The 16,573-nt window shown below is 41.8% G+C and overlaps 1 protein-coding gene across 1 annotated transcript in view; it reads right to left on the reverse strand.

Moving 5' to 3' along the window:
- Window positions 1-15,817, reverse strand: part of plxnc1 (plexin C1) — a 125,811-nt gene extending 109,994 nt beyond the window's left edge. Inside the window, exon 1 of the mRNA XM_043713333.1 lies at window positions 14,513-15,817. Within this exon, the coding sequence (XP_043569268.1) occupies window positions 14,513-15,514 (1,002 nt within the window). The 5' untranslated portion in view covers window positions 15,515-15,817. The remainder of the gene's footprint in view (window positions 1-14,512) is intronic.
- Window positions 15,818-16,573: the final 756 nt, after the last annotated feature.

Consider the following 16,573-nt stretch of genomic DNA (forward strand, 5'->3'; position numbering starts at 1 on the left):
CAAGGATGTTGCCAGAGTTGGAGGATTTTGGGCTAGAGGAAGAAGTTGAATAGGCTGGGGCTGTTTACCGTGGAGCGTCGGAGGCTGAGGGGTGACCTTATAGTGGTTTATGAAATCATAGGGGGCATAGATAGGGTAAATAGACAAGGTCTTTTCCCTGGGGTGGGGAAGTCCAGAACTAGAGGACATAGGTTTAGGGTGAGAGGGGAAAGATACAAAAGAGACCTAAGGGGCAATGTTTTCACGGAGTGGGTGGTACGTGTAGGGAATGAGCTGCCAGAGGAAGTGGTGGAGGCTGGTACAATTGCAACATTTAAAAGGCATCTGGATGGGTCTATGAATAGGAAGGGTTTGAAGGGATATGGGCCGGGTGCTGGCAGGTGGGACTAGATTAGATTAGATTTTTTTTTAGATAGATTACTTACAGTGTGGAAACAGGCCCTTCGGCCCAACAAGTCCACACCAACCCTCCAAAGCCCAACCCATCCATACCCCTACATTTACCCCTTACCTAACACTACGGGCAATTTAGCATGGCCAATTCACCTGACCTGCACATCTTTGGACTGTGGGAGGAAACTGGAACACCCGGAGGAAACCCATGCAGACACGGGGAGAACGTGCAAACTCCACACAGTCAGTCGCCTGAGGCGGGAATTGAACCCGGGTCTCAGGCGCTGTGAGGCAGCAGTGCTAACCACAGTGCTACCGTGCCGCCCAATTTAGAATTGGTTGGGATATTTGGTTGGCATGGACAAGTTGGACCAAAGGGTCTGTTTTCATGCTGTGCATCTCTATGACTCTATTACAGACAGTGCATCCACTATCTCTGTAGCTATTTCCTTTAAAATTTCCTTTAAAATACAACCCCATCAGGTACAGGAATCATAACAGCATTGAGCCCCATGAGTTTCCCTCGTGCTTTTTTCTCTAGTGATAGTTTTTGGGTTTTAGTTCTCTTCTGTCTTTAGTTCCTTGATTATTTTGTATTTCTGGAATGATACTTTACTTCTATCTACAGAATTGTTACAGTAATAGCTTACATCAGGAAGGAAGGGAATGAGGAACATCACAATATCACAATCACAAGCGAAGCGTAATAAGCAAACTTGTAGCAATGGTCTATCAAATCTCCAAGTTAAGATGGATTTCATCCTCAGGTTCCAAAAGAGGTAGCTAATGAGGTAGTAGATATTTTAGTATCAGTTTTCCAAAATTCCCGAGATTTAGGAAAGGTTCCATTGGACTGGAAAGCAGCAAATATAACATCTCTAGTCAAGAAGGGAGGGAAGCTGAAAACAGGAAACCACAGGTCAGTTTGGTTGATGCCTGTGTGGGGAGGTGTTAGCATCAATCTTAAATTATAGATCATTTATATCAGCACACATAGAAAAACTCAAGGCCATCAAGAAGAATCAGCATGGTTTCTTCAAAGGGTAATCATGTTTAACTAATTTCTTAAAGTTCTTTGAAGAAGTGACATGTGTTGTGGATAATGAGAAGCGCTATACTCAATACTGTACTAGGATTTCCAGAATGCATCTGATAAGTTGTCACATCAAAAGCTATTGCAGAAAATAAAAGCTCATAGCGAATAATATATTAGCATGATTAGAAGATTGGCTGGCAGACAGAAAACAGAGAGTGAGCATAAACTAGTCTTTGATTGGCAGGATGTGATATGTGGAGTTGTGCAGGGCGCCTGAGGCGGGAATTGAACCCGGGTCTCTGACGCTGTGAGGCAGCAGTGCTAACCACTGTGCCACCGTGCCGCATAAACTAGTCTTTGATTGGCAGGATGTGATATGTGGAGTTGTGCAGGGATCTGTGCTGGGCTTTTGCTTTTTAAAATTCATATAACTGACTGAGATGAGAGAAGTGAAGGAATGAAAGGTAAGTTCACAGGCAACTGCAAGATGGGTGGAAAGTGTGTTGGAAATGGTTGACAGGTATGGATAGGTTGAATGAGTGTGCTAAATTCTGGCAGATGGAATATGTGAAGTTCATAGAATCCCTAGGTGTGGAAACAGGCCTTTTGGCCCAACAAGTCTACACCGACCCTCCGAAGAGTAACCCATCCAAACCATTTCTCTACATTTACCCCTGACTAATGCACCTAACCTGCACATCCCTGAACACTATGGGCAATTTAACATTGCCAATTCATCTAACCTGCACATCTTTGGATTGTGGGAGGAAATAGGAGCACCCGGAGGAAACCCACACAGACACGTGGAGAATATGCAAACTCCGCACAGACAGTTGCTCAAGGCTGGAATCAAGGCTTGAGGCCCCAGTTGTTAACCAAGAGCCACCATGACCAAGTTGTTCACTTCATCAAGAAGAATGTAAAATTCAGACGATTACTTAAACAGAGAATGATTAAGTAATCATGAGAATGACACAGAATGACTACAGAACTCCAAGATGCAGAGGGCTTTAGATGTTCTCTTGTGTGAATCACAAAAAGTCAGTATGCAGGTTCAGCACAGGAATGCATATGGGATGCTGTTTAACATAAAAGTTAGGATGTTATTGAATATATATAGGGGAAGAGATGGCCTGGTGGTATTATTGTGGACTGTTAATCCAGAAGTCTAAGTAATGTTCTGGGGACCTGGGTTTGAATCCTGTCATGGTAGAATATAAAGTTAACTTTTTAAAAAACTGGAGTTAAGAGTTTGATGTTGGCCATGATTCCAATATCCATTGTTGGAAAAACCCATACGGTTCACTTATATTCTTTAGGGGAAGAAATCTGCCATCTTTATCTGGTCCAGCCTTTATGTGACTCTAGACCCACAGCAATGTGCGTGATTCTGAACTGCCCTCAGGGCAATTAGGGATGGGGAATAAACACTGGCCTAGCCAGTGAAAACCTCATCTCATGTATGAATTAAAAAAACAAAAGTAGCAATATTATGCTAGAGTTATACTGGGCATTGTTGAATAGTGTATAGTTTTGCTCTTATTTAAGGAAAGCTATGAATGTATCGGAGGCAGTTTACAGGATGTTTATTAGATCGATATCTGAAATAAGCGGCTTGTTATAGAGATAAGGTTGGGCAGGCTAGGCTTGTTGCCATTGGAGAGTGAGAAGTGGCCTGTTTGAGGTGTCTAAAATCCTGAATGGTCTTGACAAGGTGGCTGAGGAATGGATGTTTCCTCTTGTGGGTCAGTCCAGAATTAGGGGAAACTGTTAAAAAGTTAGGTCAGAGATGAGGTGGTTTATTTTTATTTCTCTAAGGGTTTTGCGACTGGAAATAGGGTCAGTGAATATTCTTGAAAACAGAGGTGGATGAATTTTTGTTAAGCAAAGAAATTAAAGATTGTTGGGCTGAGTTGGACGATGGCCTTCAAAACACAAACAGATTAGCTATGAACTTATTGAATGGTCTAGTTTTACTCTTGTTTCATACGTTCACATGTTTGCTGATGATACAGTTAGCTGGAAAAGTAAAGCTGACAGGATGATGCAAAGGAGCTGCAAAAAATATTTTGATAGGTTAAATGAGTGGGCAGCAGGATGGCATTAGAATATGATATGGGGAGTTGTGAAAAAAGGGTATATTTTTGAAATGAGAAATACTAATACTCTGAGGGAAGAGAATGCAAATTATAGGAAATCAAAATGCAAACAATTCAGGAATTAAACAGGACATAAGTTTTTATTACATGTGGATTGCAGTATTAAAGAAGTCTTACTATAATTATATAGATCCTTCATGAGTGCAGTCTGGGGTATAGTGCAGAGCTTGGGTGAAATTAAGCAGGTTAGGTTTATATTCCTTAAGAGTAAAATTAAAAATTGATCCCATGAAATATATAAAATATTTGAGGAGTGTGACTGGGAAAATATTTTACCTGCTTTTGGAATCAGGAGATAGGGATCAGTCTGAGAAAGAAGTTGTTATAGATTTAGGATTGACATGAGAACAAACTTCTTCACTTAAGGTATGAATCTTTGGAAATAAAATCAAATCCTTATGGCATTAATATTATAATGCGGGATGGTGGAAGTGAAATAGCAGATTTTCTAAAATAAAGAACTGCAGATACTGGAAATCTGAAACAAAAACAGAATGTGCAAAAGAAACTCTGGAAGCACCTATGGAGAGAGAAACAGAGTTAACGTTTTGAGCCCAGTGACCCTTCATCAGAACTAGTCTACACAGGTTCTCACCTCCAGAATCATTTGTAAACTCTGACGCTACATATTTAATATATTTCTCTTGTGGCTCCATCCTCCACAATCCTTCTTCATTGTTGAGTAATCCTTTTCTCTCTAACTATCAATGTACATTTTATATGTTTATGAAATCAAACATATTGTTTCTTTTTATATTCCATTATTCTGCTATGTCCAGTTTTAGATCCTGCAAGAAATCTGCTTATTTGGCTCCCATCTACATTTCCTATTTCTTTCACAGTCGGCTTTCATATTCGTGATCGCAAGATTCCCTTTAAGCAATGATGTGTTGGACTGAGGTTGACAAAGTTAAAAATCACACAACGCCTGTTGGTTATTGTCCAACAGGTTTATTTGGAAGCACTAGCTATCGGAGCACTGCTCCGTTATCAGGTAGCTATGGGACAGGATTATAAGACACAGAATTTACAGCAAAAGATTACTATGTCATGCATTTGAAATGATATATTAAACAAACCTATATTGCTGTTCTAGGTTTGTTCAATATATCATTTCAGTTGCAAGACACTGTAACCTTTTGCTATAAATTCTGTGTTATGATCTTGTCCTACAGCTACACGATGAAGGAGCTCTGAAAGCTGGTGCTTCCAAATAACCCTTGAGTAAGAAGTTGGACCGATGCAGCAGTCATCATAACCTCTCAAAACAAGGCAATGTAGGAAGTATGGCAGGCGATTAGAGAACAAGCTTCCACAATCAGCAACATGATCATGGCCAGATAATCAGTTGACTGAAAAATAAAAACGGTCACAACACAAGGGAGAACTCCTCCTGCTCTTCAATAAACAACTCTGTGGCCATCCACAGTCCATCTGTGCCTTTAACAGCCCATTTGAAAGATCATTTTGGAGGAGCCGGTGTTAGTCTGGGGTGGACAAAGCTAAAAATGTTTAACAACATCTTAAAGACGTCAGCTTCAACAGTATAGCACTCCCTCAGTGCAGTGTAAATACATTCACAGCAACATCCAGCTCAGTAATACACAATGTACATTCGTAAGAAAAAGGATATTGTGTCATGTCTTTCTCCTCGCCATCTCCAAAGGCAATCAATCCTTCAACAGACATCCGCATGAAACACAGAAAATTGTTTCCTTAATTATCAGATACGTAAACAGTTGTGTCTGCGCTGTTTGTGATAAATGTCCACCAGATATAAAAGTTGAGAAATATATTGACATTGCACTTAAAATTCCTGTGGTTTTGATGGGGCAGTTTCTCAACTTTATAAATATGCGTAAAGTGCATTACAGACAACTTAAGGAAACGGACAGAAAACACTGACAAATTCACTCATTTAAACCAAGCATAAAATCACCAAACCTCCCATGGACAGCATAAACCAAACTAATAGTAACCACACAGACAAATTAAAATTTTACAAGGTAGAAACAGATATTAAAACTCAGAAACAAAACCAAAAGTTATGCAACTATAAAATGTGAAAAAAATAGCAATGTAATATAAAGAATACAGAAACAGTGAAAAGTCATTTCAAGAGTTATTAGTCAATAGATAGTAATAAAAGTTTCAAATGTTTTTGTGAGTCACAGTGAGTCAAATGTGAGTCGGTGGCTTGATTTGCCCAAGGTTAGTGTGTTTGAAATCACCATTTGTCAAATTGCTCTATAAACAAAAAGTATGAAGTGCAAAATGAGGGATGGCTCAGTGGTTAGCACTGCTGCCTCAAAGTGCCAACGTCGTAGGTTCAATTCCACCCTCAAGCGACTGTGTGAAGTTTGCACATTCTCCCTGTGTCTGCATGGGTTTCCTCTCACAGTCCAAAGGTCTGCAGGTTAGGTGGATTGGTCATGCTAAATTGAGTGTAGTGAGTAGGAATTACCCAAGGGAAATGCAGGGATAGGGTGGGGCTGGGTGGAATGCTCTTTGGAGGGTCAGTGTGGCCTTGATGGGCCTGCTCCCACAGTGTAGGGGTTCTATAAATCTAAAAGGTGGGGAGGGAGAAATATATGTAAAAACATATCAATTAATCTCCACATTGAATTACAAAAGCAGTTGAAAAGTAATTAATTCAAATTGAGAGGGGATCATACATCTCTGAATGAACCAATGCGAACAACTAAAAAACACGGTGAGTGACCCAATATTCACTCCATTCCTGTTGTTTAAATTTCATATAATTGGGGCAAAAACATTTGCAATACTCACTAATTTAGTGGCCTGAACTCTGTCTGAATGAGATCTTGCTGACTGCTGAGTTGGTTGGTACCTCTGTTTAAGAGGTCCTGACAATTGCCTTAAAGAATTGTAGGCTTTATAGTAATATTGAAATGAAGCTCCTGCATGCATTTCTGAACCAGAACCTTGGATTTGATCTGCAAGTGAGGTTTGCAATGTGAAACCATCAAATAGTATTTGTGTTTCTTGAGCAGCCAAATGACCACTACAATTTGCTCATGGAATGGAAGTGACTAGGCCTGCATTCATTACCGGTCCCTAATTGCCCTGGAGATGTAATACAAGTATAGGAATAGGCTGTGATGCACACCACTGATACCATAAGATGTCTTGGTGTTATGTCTAGGTCTGATGCACTAATAGAGTGCAGCCACCAATCCTCCTTTCTATGTAGCAGGAGCACACTGGATGGGCTGAATTGCCTACACCTGCTCCTTGTTCTTATGTTCTAAGCAAGTCCAAAGAGTTGTTCTGTGGTGGAGGATGGATCATGAATAAGCCTCACAGAAAAGGCTCTTTTCTTTGATTATAAGATGCAGTTTATTACAGACAGTAACTAAGTATTTTAACTGTTAGCCATATTAACTATTAGCAACAAGAGATAAAGAAGACTTGTGTCTCCATGAAGACACTGTGTCAGAGTTCAAATCATTCCTCACCCAAAGCTACATGATATAACCAGAATGGACAGAGCTCTGCATAGCTCAAATTCTTTCAGGATCATGACATTACACAACAGCAGAAAACCACATAAACAGAAACCCCACAAAGATTTAGACATTTTAGCATCAGTAAATCATTGTGTGACATCTGTCTTGTTGGATAAGCAGGTTCATAACAATTTTCCCAACTCAGTAAAATTCATCTATGTGAACATTTGCCCTTCAATGTTCCCAAATGAGGGACTCACTCACTAACAACAGCTATCATTTTGTAATCCCATTGAAGGTGATGCATTTCATCACTCTGTCCATCTCCCTTCCAGACCCTCACATTCCTCTCTGACTCTCAATAAAGCTAGTGAATATTCTAGTTCTACATTCTTCACCTTATATTTCTGTTATTTAGTTGACTGTACTGATACCGATGATCCTTTCCGTGGAGTGTATCCTCTGTCAAAGGCAATTCTCAAGAACATCAACAGCCCAAATCGCCCCCAAGGAACTTCACAGAAATATTATCAAAGAAAACATAATCCTGAGCAAATTTCTCACCAGTAGCATTTTATTGTCTAAAAAAAGTCCTTTATCTATTTTTAGATTTGTCATTATCTTAACCAGTTTGCTGACTTTACCTTCCAACTGATTAATGAGTGCAACAACAATCTGCATTTGAATGTAGGGGAATAGATGGTGACATCTTGAAAAATGTCCATATTAAGAGGAGGAAGTGCTGGATGTTTTGAAATGCATAAAAGTGGATAAATCCAAAGGACCTTATCAGCTGTACCCTAGAGCTCTGTGGAAAGCTGGGGAAGTGATTGCTGGGCCCCTTGCTGAGATATTTAGATCATCGATAGTCACAGGTGAGGTGCCGGAAGACTGGAGGTTGGCTAACGTGGTCCCACTATTTAAGAAAGGTGGTAAGGACAAGACAGGAAACTATAGACCGGCGAGCCTGATGTTGGTGGTGGGCAAGTTGTTGGAGGGAATCCTGAGGGACAGGATGTACATGTATTTGGAAAGGCAAGGACTGATTAGGGATGGTCAACATGGCTTTGTGTGTGGGAAATCATGTCTCACAAACTTGATTGAGTTTTTTGAAGACGTAACAAAGAGCATTGATGAGGGCAGAGCGGTAGACATGATCTATATGGACTTCAGTAAGATGCTTGGCAAAGATCCCCATGGGAGACTGGTTAGCAAGGTTAGATCTCACGGAATACAGGGAGATCTAGCCATTTGGATACAGAACTGGCTCAAAGGTAGAAGACAGAGGGTGGTGATGGAGGGTTGTTTTTCAGACTGGAGGCCTGTGACCAATGGAGTGCTACAATGATCGGTGCTGAGTACACTACTTTTCATCATTTATATAAATGCTTTGGATGTGGGCATAAAAGATATAGGTAGTAAGTTTGCAGATGACACCAAAATTAGAGGTGTAGTGGAGAGCGAAGAAGGTTACCTCGAATTACAATGGAAAGCTTTTCACTGTGCCTCGGTACATGTGACAATAAATTCAATTCAATTATTGATCAGATGGGCCAATGGGCTGAGGAGTGGCAGGTGGAATTTAGTTTAGATAAATGTGAAGTGCTGCATTTGAGAAAGTAAATCTTAACAGGACTTATACACTTAATGGTAAGGTCCTAGGGAATGTTGCTGAAGAAAGAGAACTTGGAGTGCAGGTTCATAGCTCCTTGAAAGTGGAGTCGCAGGTAGATAGGATAGTAAAGAAAGCGTTTGGTATGCTTTCCTTTATTGGTCAGAGTATTGAGTACAGGAGTTGGGAGGTCATGTTGCAGCTGTACAGGACATTGGTTAGGCCACTTTTGGAATATTGTGTGCAATTCTGGTCTACATTCCTATTGGAAGCATGTTGTGAAACTTGAAAGGGTTCAGAAAAGATTCACAAGGATGTTGCCAGCGTTGGAGGATCTGAGCAATAGGGAGAGGTTGAATAGACTAGAGCAGTTTTCCCTGGAGTGTCGGAGGCTGAGGGGTGACCTTATAGAGGTTTATAAAATCATGAGGGACATGGATAGGGAAAATCAACAAGGTTTTTTTCACTGGGATGGGGGAGTCCAAAACTAGAGGGCATAGGTTTAGGGTGAGAAGGGAAAGATATAAAACAGACCTAAGGGGCAACTTTTTCATACAGAGGGTGGTATGTGTATGGAATGAGCTGCCAGAGGAAGTGGTGGAGGCTGGTACAATTGCAACATTTAAAAGGCATCTAGATGGATATATGAATAGGAAGGGTTTGGAGGGATATGGGCCCGGTGCTGGCAGGTGGGACTAGATTGGGTTGGGATATCTGGTCAGCATGGATGAGTTGCACCGACGGGTCTGTTTGCCTGCGGTACATCTCTATGACTCTATGTATGGCACCGTGAGTACTGTGCAACATCTATTACTCAGTGGCAATATCAAGCTAAATTTTCACTGAACCATATTAACATGTTAAACAATTTGGTCAATTTTGGCCAAAGAGGCAGTTTTTGAATACAAAAAACAAGGGTGATGAGACATTGAGAGAGCCAATTCCAAATGCAAGACAGCTGTAAGCACAGTAATCAATAATATGGCAAAGAGAATCAAGAAAGCAGAAGCCCTTAAAATTAGAACAGTGTTGATGTCTTGGAGGTTTGGAGCAGATTACAGAGATAGAGTTGGGCATTCTAAACTGAGAACCATGTTCGTCAGCAAGCCTGGAGTGAGGGGTGATTAGATCTTGGTGTGAGTTAAGAAAAAGGCAGTAGTGATGTGACATTTAAGGAGGATGGAAGGTGGGGGAGTTTTGGATGGGGAGATGAGCAATGTTCCTTAACTTGGAGTAAGTCATATTGCCACATATAATATCCAAGTGACTCCATTCATTGTGCAATGGCAAGAAAGGCAAGGAGTGGAATTTTCTGAAGCCGAACAAAGTAGGTTACCAATAGAATTAGAAATCAAAACAAATCCTACTGGAGAAACAGACTGCGAATGTGCCCAATCATTTCCCTCATTTTCACCTCTTTTCCTTCTCTTTTGTACATTTATCTCATTCTATAATGTGAGGACATGAGAAATTCTGTAAATAAACAGGGGACCAATGTAATTAAGGTGGTTATAAGGACTTTAAACTAGTTAATGTGGGGATGTAGGCTCAGGGCACATTTCAAAATCAAGTAACATGTCAGAGAGTAAAGAAAGTCAGAAATCCAAATTCAGGCATGGCAGGTCTTCACAAAATTACATGGATTGATCAAATCAGAAGAGAGAAAAGATTATCAGATGAATAAAGCATCAGTGCTGAGGGACAGGTTATAGCGTATGGCCCATCAGTGCTGAGGTACAGGTTATAGTGTATGGCCCATCAGTGCTGAGGGACAGGTTATAGTGTACGGCCCATCAGTGCTGAGGCACAGGTTATAGTGTACGGCCCATCAGTGCTGAGGGACAGGTTATAGTGTATAGCCCATCAGTGTTGAGGGACAGGTTATAGCGTACGGCCCATCAGTGCTGAGGCACAGGTTATAGTGTACGGCCCATCAGTGCTGAGGGACAGGTTATAGTGTATAGCCCATCAGTGTTGAGGCACAGGTTATAGTGTATGGCCCATCAGTGTTGAGGGACAGGTTATAGCGTATGGCCCATCAGTGCTGAGGCACAGGTTATAGTGTATGGCCCATCAGTGCTAGGCATAGGTTATAGCGTATGGCCCATCAGTGCTGAGGCACAGGTTATAGCGTATAGCCCATCAGTGCTGAGGCACAGGTTATAGTGTATGGCCCATCAGTGCTGAGGGACAGGTTATAATGTATGGCCCATCAGTTCTGAGGGACAGGTTATAGTGTATGGCCCATCAGTGCTGAGGGACAGGTTATAGCGTATGGCCCATCAGTGCTGAGGCACAGGTTATAGTGTATGGCCCATCAGTGCTGAGGGACAGGTTATAATGTATGGCCCATCAGTGCTGAGGGACAGGTTATAGCATATGGCCCATCAGTGCTGAGGGACAGGTTATAGCGTATGGCCCATCAGTGCTGAGGGACAGGTTATAGTGTATGGCCCATCAGTGCTGAGGGACAGGTTATAGTGTATAGCCCATCAGTGCTGAGGCACAGATTATAGTGTGTGGCCCATCAGTGCTGAGGGACAGGTTATAGCGTATGGCCCAACAGTGCTGAGGCCCAGGTTATAGAATATAGCCCAAATAAAAGTTCTACAGATAAATACAAGGAGCATTAAATGAGTTGCGGACACAAATTTAAGTTGAAGATTGTGGTATAATAGCTATTGCTGAGTCATGCTTGCAGGATAATTGAGATTGGGAACTAAATATACCAGGTTATAAGGATAACAGGATCGAGAAAATAACAGAGGAGGTGAAGTAGCCTTACCGATTAGAAACAAAATTACTTCAATGAGAGGGAGGATATAAAGAGGGGAAGATACACAGGAGCTGAGGAACAGTAAATGACCTAAAATTGTAATTAGTGTTGTGTACAGATTCGCAGGTAGCAGTTCTGAAGTGCTAGATTGTATAAATGCAGAAATTGGACAAAGTGTAGCAAAGTGGGGGATTTTAACTTTGATATGGATGGGGAGAGGCAGACAAGCACCTGTCAGAAAGGTTGTGAATTTCTGGAGTGTGTCTGGGATAGTTTCCAACAGCAACATACCTTCGATGCAACAAGGGGACAAGCAATATTGCAGTTAGTACTGAGTAATGAGCCAGATTTAATTGTGCTTGAACATTTATCGAACAGTGATCAGAACATGATTGAGTTCAATATAACTTTTGAAAGTTAAAAACAGCGACTAGAATCAGCTTTAGATTTAGGTAAGACTGACTTACTTAGAGATAGATACTGTCCATTGTAAACTGGAGGACATTTAAAGAAACATTTAACAAAATACAAATCCAGCTAATGCACCTGAGAGAAAAAAGCTCCAAATGAAAATAAAAACCATGGGCAACTAAAGCCTTAAGGGACTGCATAAAATTAAAAGGAAGGGCTTATAGAAGTGCAAAACATAGCACAGATTCTGCTGAATGAGCAAGTTGCCTGACAAACATCATTGAATGTTTTGAAGAGGTGACTAAATTAGCAGATGGGGGAATGTCTATGGATGCTGTTTTCAAGGACTTCCAGGAGACATTTGATAAAGAGTGTTGACAAGAGAGTGTTCACTAAGGTAAAGGCCATGGAATTAAGGGAAAATTACTGATATGGCCGAGAAATCGTTTGAGTGATCCGTGACAGAAAGCAGGGATAATGGGTAGATACTCAAATTTGCAAGAAATAACTGGTAATGACCTACAAAGATCAGTGTTAATGCCTCAATTATTCACATTCATTATTAATCACTTGGATAATGGCATAGAAAATCATATATCCAAATTCGCTGATGACACAAAGTTAGTATTATGTACAGTGTAGATGATAGCATAAAATTAAAAAGGAATATTGTTAGACTCAGTGAATGGGCAAGACTGTGGCAGATGGAGTTAAATGTAAGCAAGTGTGAGGTTATATATTTTTGCCCAAAACAGTTTAGATGAGGGTATTTTCTAGATGCTATGAAGTTAAATACAGTGGTTGTCTAAACAGACTTGGGAGTTCATGCACATAGATCTTTTAAATATCACAAACAGGTGCAGAAAATAATCAGGAAAGCTTATGGAATGCTGGCTTTTCTATTGAAAGGACTGGAATTTTATTAATACAGAAGTTTTGTAGCAGTTATACAAAACCCTGGTTAGACCCCACCTGGGGTACTGTGAGCAGATTTGGATACACTGATCCTAAAGGGAGTACAATATAAGTTTACAAGAATGATCTCTGGACTTCGGGGGTTGCTAACTACTATGGTCAGCAATAGAGTAAATTGTGAAATTGTTGATACTATGGGAATGATGGCCCAGAGATGGTTACTCTTAAGAAAAGACTCAAACGTTGAGACTGAGCCTTCAATAATTCTGAACGATTAACAGAGCCCTGGCAATATATTACTGTTGTGAAAACAATCCAAGTACTGATATTGATTTGTGAAACTCACTCACTTTAGATATTAAAGCCTAAAACCTAAGGGCTGGATATCATAATTTTCAGCATGGCGTGTCCAATTAACAGCTGCCCAGCAGGAAGGGCACTGACCAAAGGAATCAAGTGCCCAATTGGGCATTGAAGGAGGAATGTCAGACAGGAATGGGGGGGGGTGGAGGGGAAGGTGAGGCTATGAACAGGCTGTCAGCCGCAGCTAGAAATTTAAAGGCCATGCTCCCTCTCATTCTCGCCTTCATTGTTACATCAGCCAATAAAAGGTAAAGAAATAGTGTCCACTGACAGTCAAACACTGTCAGATGCTGCTCCTGCAGTCAACCACAGTCCCATTTCCATTCTGCCCTTAGGCCACTTCCTCATGATATGCAAAACTCACCCCTAGCGGCACCTGGGAAACAGAGTGGGGCAACAAAACAATTGCAGTCACCTTCTTTATTCTCGGGGGATGATGTTGCATTAGTAACCCAGCATTGTCAAATCATGCTTTATGAAAGGGCCAGGGATGGGGGTTCAGGGGGAAATATCCTGGCCATTTGCAGCTGTTATATCCAGGATATGTCACCAATGTGATTAAAAATCATTCAATAGGAGTAAGCAGGTGACACTTCGATCAGAATGTTAACATTGTTGTAAATGCACTGCTTAGAAGTCTTAATATGAAGTAAAGATGCAGACAATAAGAGCTCCTGTGATGTGTTTCTATTTATTAATTTGTGGGATGTGGGCATCACTGGCTGGCAAATCGGTGGTGTGTCCCTATCTTTGGGCTGGAAGGTCTTGGTTTGATTCCCAGCTGCACAGAGGTGTGTCATAACATGTCGAACAGGTTATTTGAAATTAATTTAGATGTGTCTAATTAGCTTTCTTTTGGTAACACTAGGGCTAAATCTACCTCAACATGTCGCGTATGTGCAGAGCATATTGTAAAGTTGTCAAACAAATGTACCCACTGTCTTTAGCAAATTCGCACCCTTTACCTACAACACCAGTGTAAAGATCCAGAGAATCCTTACAGCATGAAAGCAGGTCATTCAGCCCATTGAGTCCACAGTGACCCTCCAAAACACATCCCACTCAGACCCACCCCACCAACCCATCCCTCTCACCTCACATTTCCCATGACTATTCCATCGAACCTGCACATCTTTGGGCTGTGAGAGGAAACCAGAGCAGCCAGAGAAAACCCACACAGACAAGGGTAGAATGTGTAAACTCAGCACAGACATTTGTCCGAGGGTGGAATTGAACACAGGTCCCTGTGAGGCAGCAGTGCTAACCACTAAGCCACCAGGCCACTCTTCACTCGATGCCCTTCACTGGTCTGAGTTTTACCTCATTCAATATAGTCAATAAAATATATTTTAAGGAGTAGTCATTTCGAAAACTTACCTGCTCACTGAAGTAGCTTTTTTGACCCTTGGTATTCGTGTTTAAGTGAGTCAGGTTGTAGAAGCAAAGTAGGCTGTACTCAGACTGTCCTTGTTTGGACAGGATTGTGACCATCAAGGTATCGGAGGAAGTGATGCTGAAGACAGCAGAAGACAGGACTCTGAGGGCTTGATTTTTTCCCTGGGGGCACAGCAGGGTGGCTTGAATAAAGGAAGCAATAGTGTCTGCACTATTGTCTTTAACATTCATGCGGATGATCCCTGGGCCTGAGACGTTAGTATTAAGCCAAATATAAATATATTCCAGCCACTGGAAACCTTGTACGAACTGGAGCTCCACAGTCTGGTCTTCAAGCTTGACAACTGCATCACCATACTGATCATAATTATAGCTCAAAAATGAGGACTTTTGAGGATTCCTTAGGAAAATGGTTTTAACACTATCCTCTAAGTCACTATGGTAACTGCTGTTGTCTTTGCAGGAGGGTGGAAAAAATTTGCTAGCCATCCCACTAGGCGTGACAGCGGTCACCAAGTAATTGTTTGGACTGGCTTTTACTAGAAAGGCAATTGCTGAGGCTTCTGGATAGACAGGGGCGACATTATTGAGCTTGTCAATTTGGTACTGGCTGACATTGTGCAGCAATCTAACCTCACAAGCCCCCAGCCTCAACGTCCCACAGGTCAGAACCATGTCCTGCTTCTCATCCACGACCAGGATCTTGTTCACATTGTCCTTTTCTTCCCATTTGACACAACAGTGATCTGCTTTCTCACAAGGCCCATCATAACGAGGCCCCGTCTGCTTGGCCACCTCCTGGACCAGGCTCTGATTCAGCTGATACAAGAAGTTGTCAGTGGCTACGAAGACCTTGCCATTGGTACTCACCACAATGTTATTGATGCGGTTCGGAAATAGAAATTCCTCCTTGGGCTCAGTGGCCAAGACAATCAAAGATTTAAAGAGCAGAAGATAAAGAGACACAACCTTCAGTGGGTACATAGTCCCTGGCACTTAAGATGCACAGAAACACACACAGCGCTGGTCGGCATAGAACTGTGTCAAGAGAGACCATCCATCGATTACGCCCTCTGCTTCTTCAGTGTGGTGAGGACCTGCCTTCAGACCTACTTCAACAGTGCCACTTGCTTCCTTTTCCGTTTCCGTGGCTTCCTGCTCGTTCCTCCAAGCACTTCTACTTTCGTAAATAGTAACTGCATCAAAACTACATAAATCAGCAGCAGGTCAGTGGCCATTCAGCCCAGCTGCTCAATGCTGTCTACCTCCACCAACTCAAAAGGCATCCACCAACGCTCGTGTCGTTTCTGCCTATGCCCTCCTCCCTGCACCGAACCTCCCTTCAACATGTCAGTGCTGTTGGTTCCACATGACAATGGGTTTTATATTCTCGCTTCTCTCTGTTCATGTAACTTTAAAGCTGCTGATTCGCTTCAAATGATGTGGGTGGAGAGATTAACACTGGCTGCTGAGTCAATCCATCCCCAGCTCTTTGCAGAAGCTATCAAACCAGTCCCTGCTGATTTCCCAAAGTGTTACAAATTGCTTTTAAAGCGTATATCCAATTCCCCTTTGAAAATTGTTACTGTGTCTGCTTCCAGGGTCTCCTTCAGACAGTACACAAGCCGCAACACACAAAGGAGGCAGCAGAGTGGCACAAAGCTTAGCAGTGCTGCCTCACAGCTTGTGTGTGGAGTTTGCACATTCCCCCTGTGCCTGTGTGGGTTTTCTCCCACCGTCCAAAGATGTGCAGGTTAGATGGATTTGCCCTGCTCAATTGCCCATGGTGTCGAGAGATGTGCAGGATAGGTGGATTCACCATGGTTAAAAACCTCATGCAGGGAAAGCGGGTCTCGGTCATTGCAGACTCAGTGAGTGCATTGTAAAGACTCTACAAAAACCTCATCTGTCTGGTGCGTTTGCCAATTATTGCATGTGTCGTCTGGTCACCAAGCCCCCTGCCTCTGGAAAATGTTTTCCATTTTGATTCTCTCTAAACTCTTTACTTCCCAAAAATGCAGAGTTTCAGTCTGACAAATCATT

The sequence above is a fragment of the Chiloscyllium plagiosum genome, chromosome 23 (assembly GCF_004010195.1).
Source record: "Chiloscyllium plagiosum isolate BGI_BamShark_2017 chromosome 23, ASM401019v2, whole genome shotgun sequence".
NCBI lineage: Eukaryota > Metazoa > Chordata > Chondrichthyes > Orectolobiformes > Hemiscylliidae > Chiloscyllium > Chiloscyllium plagiosum.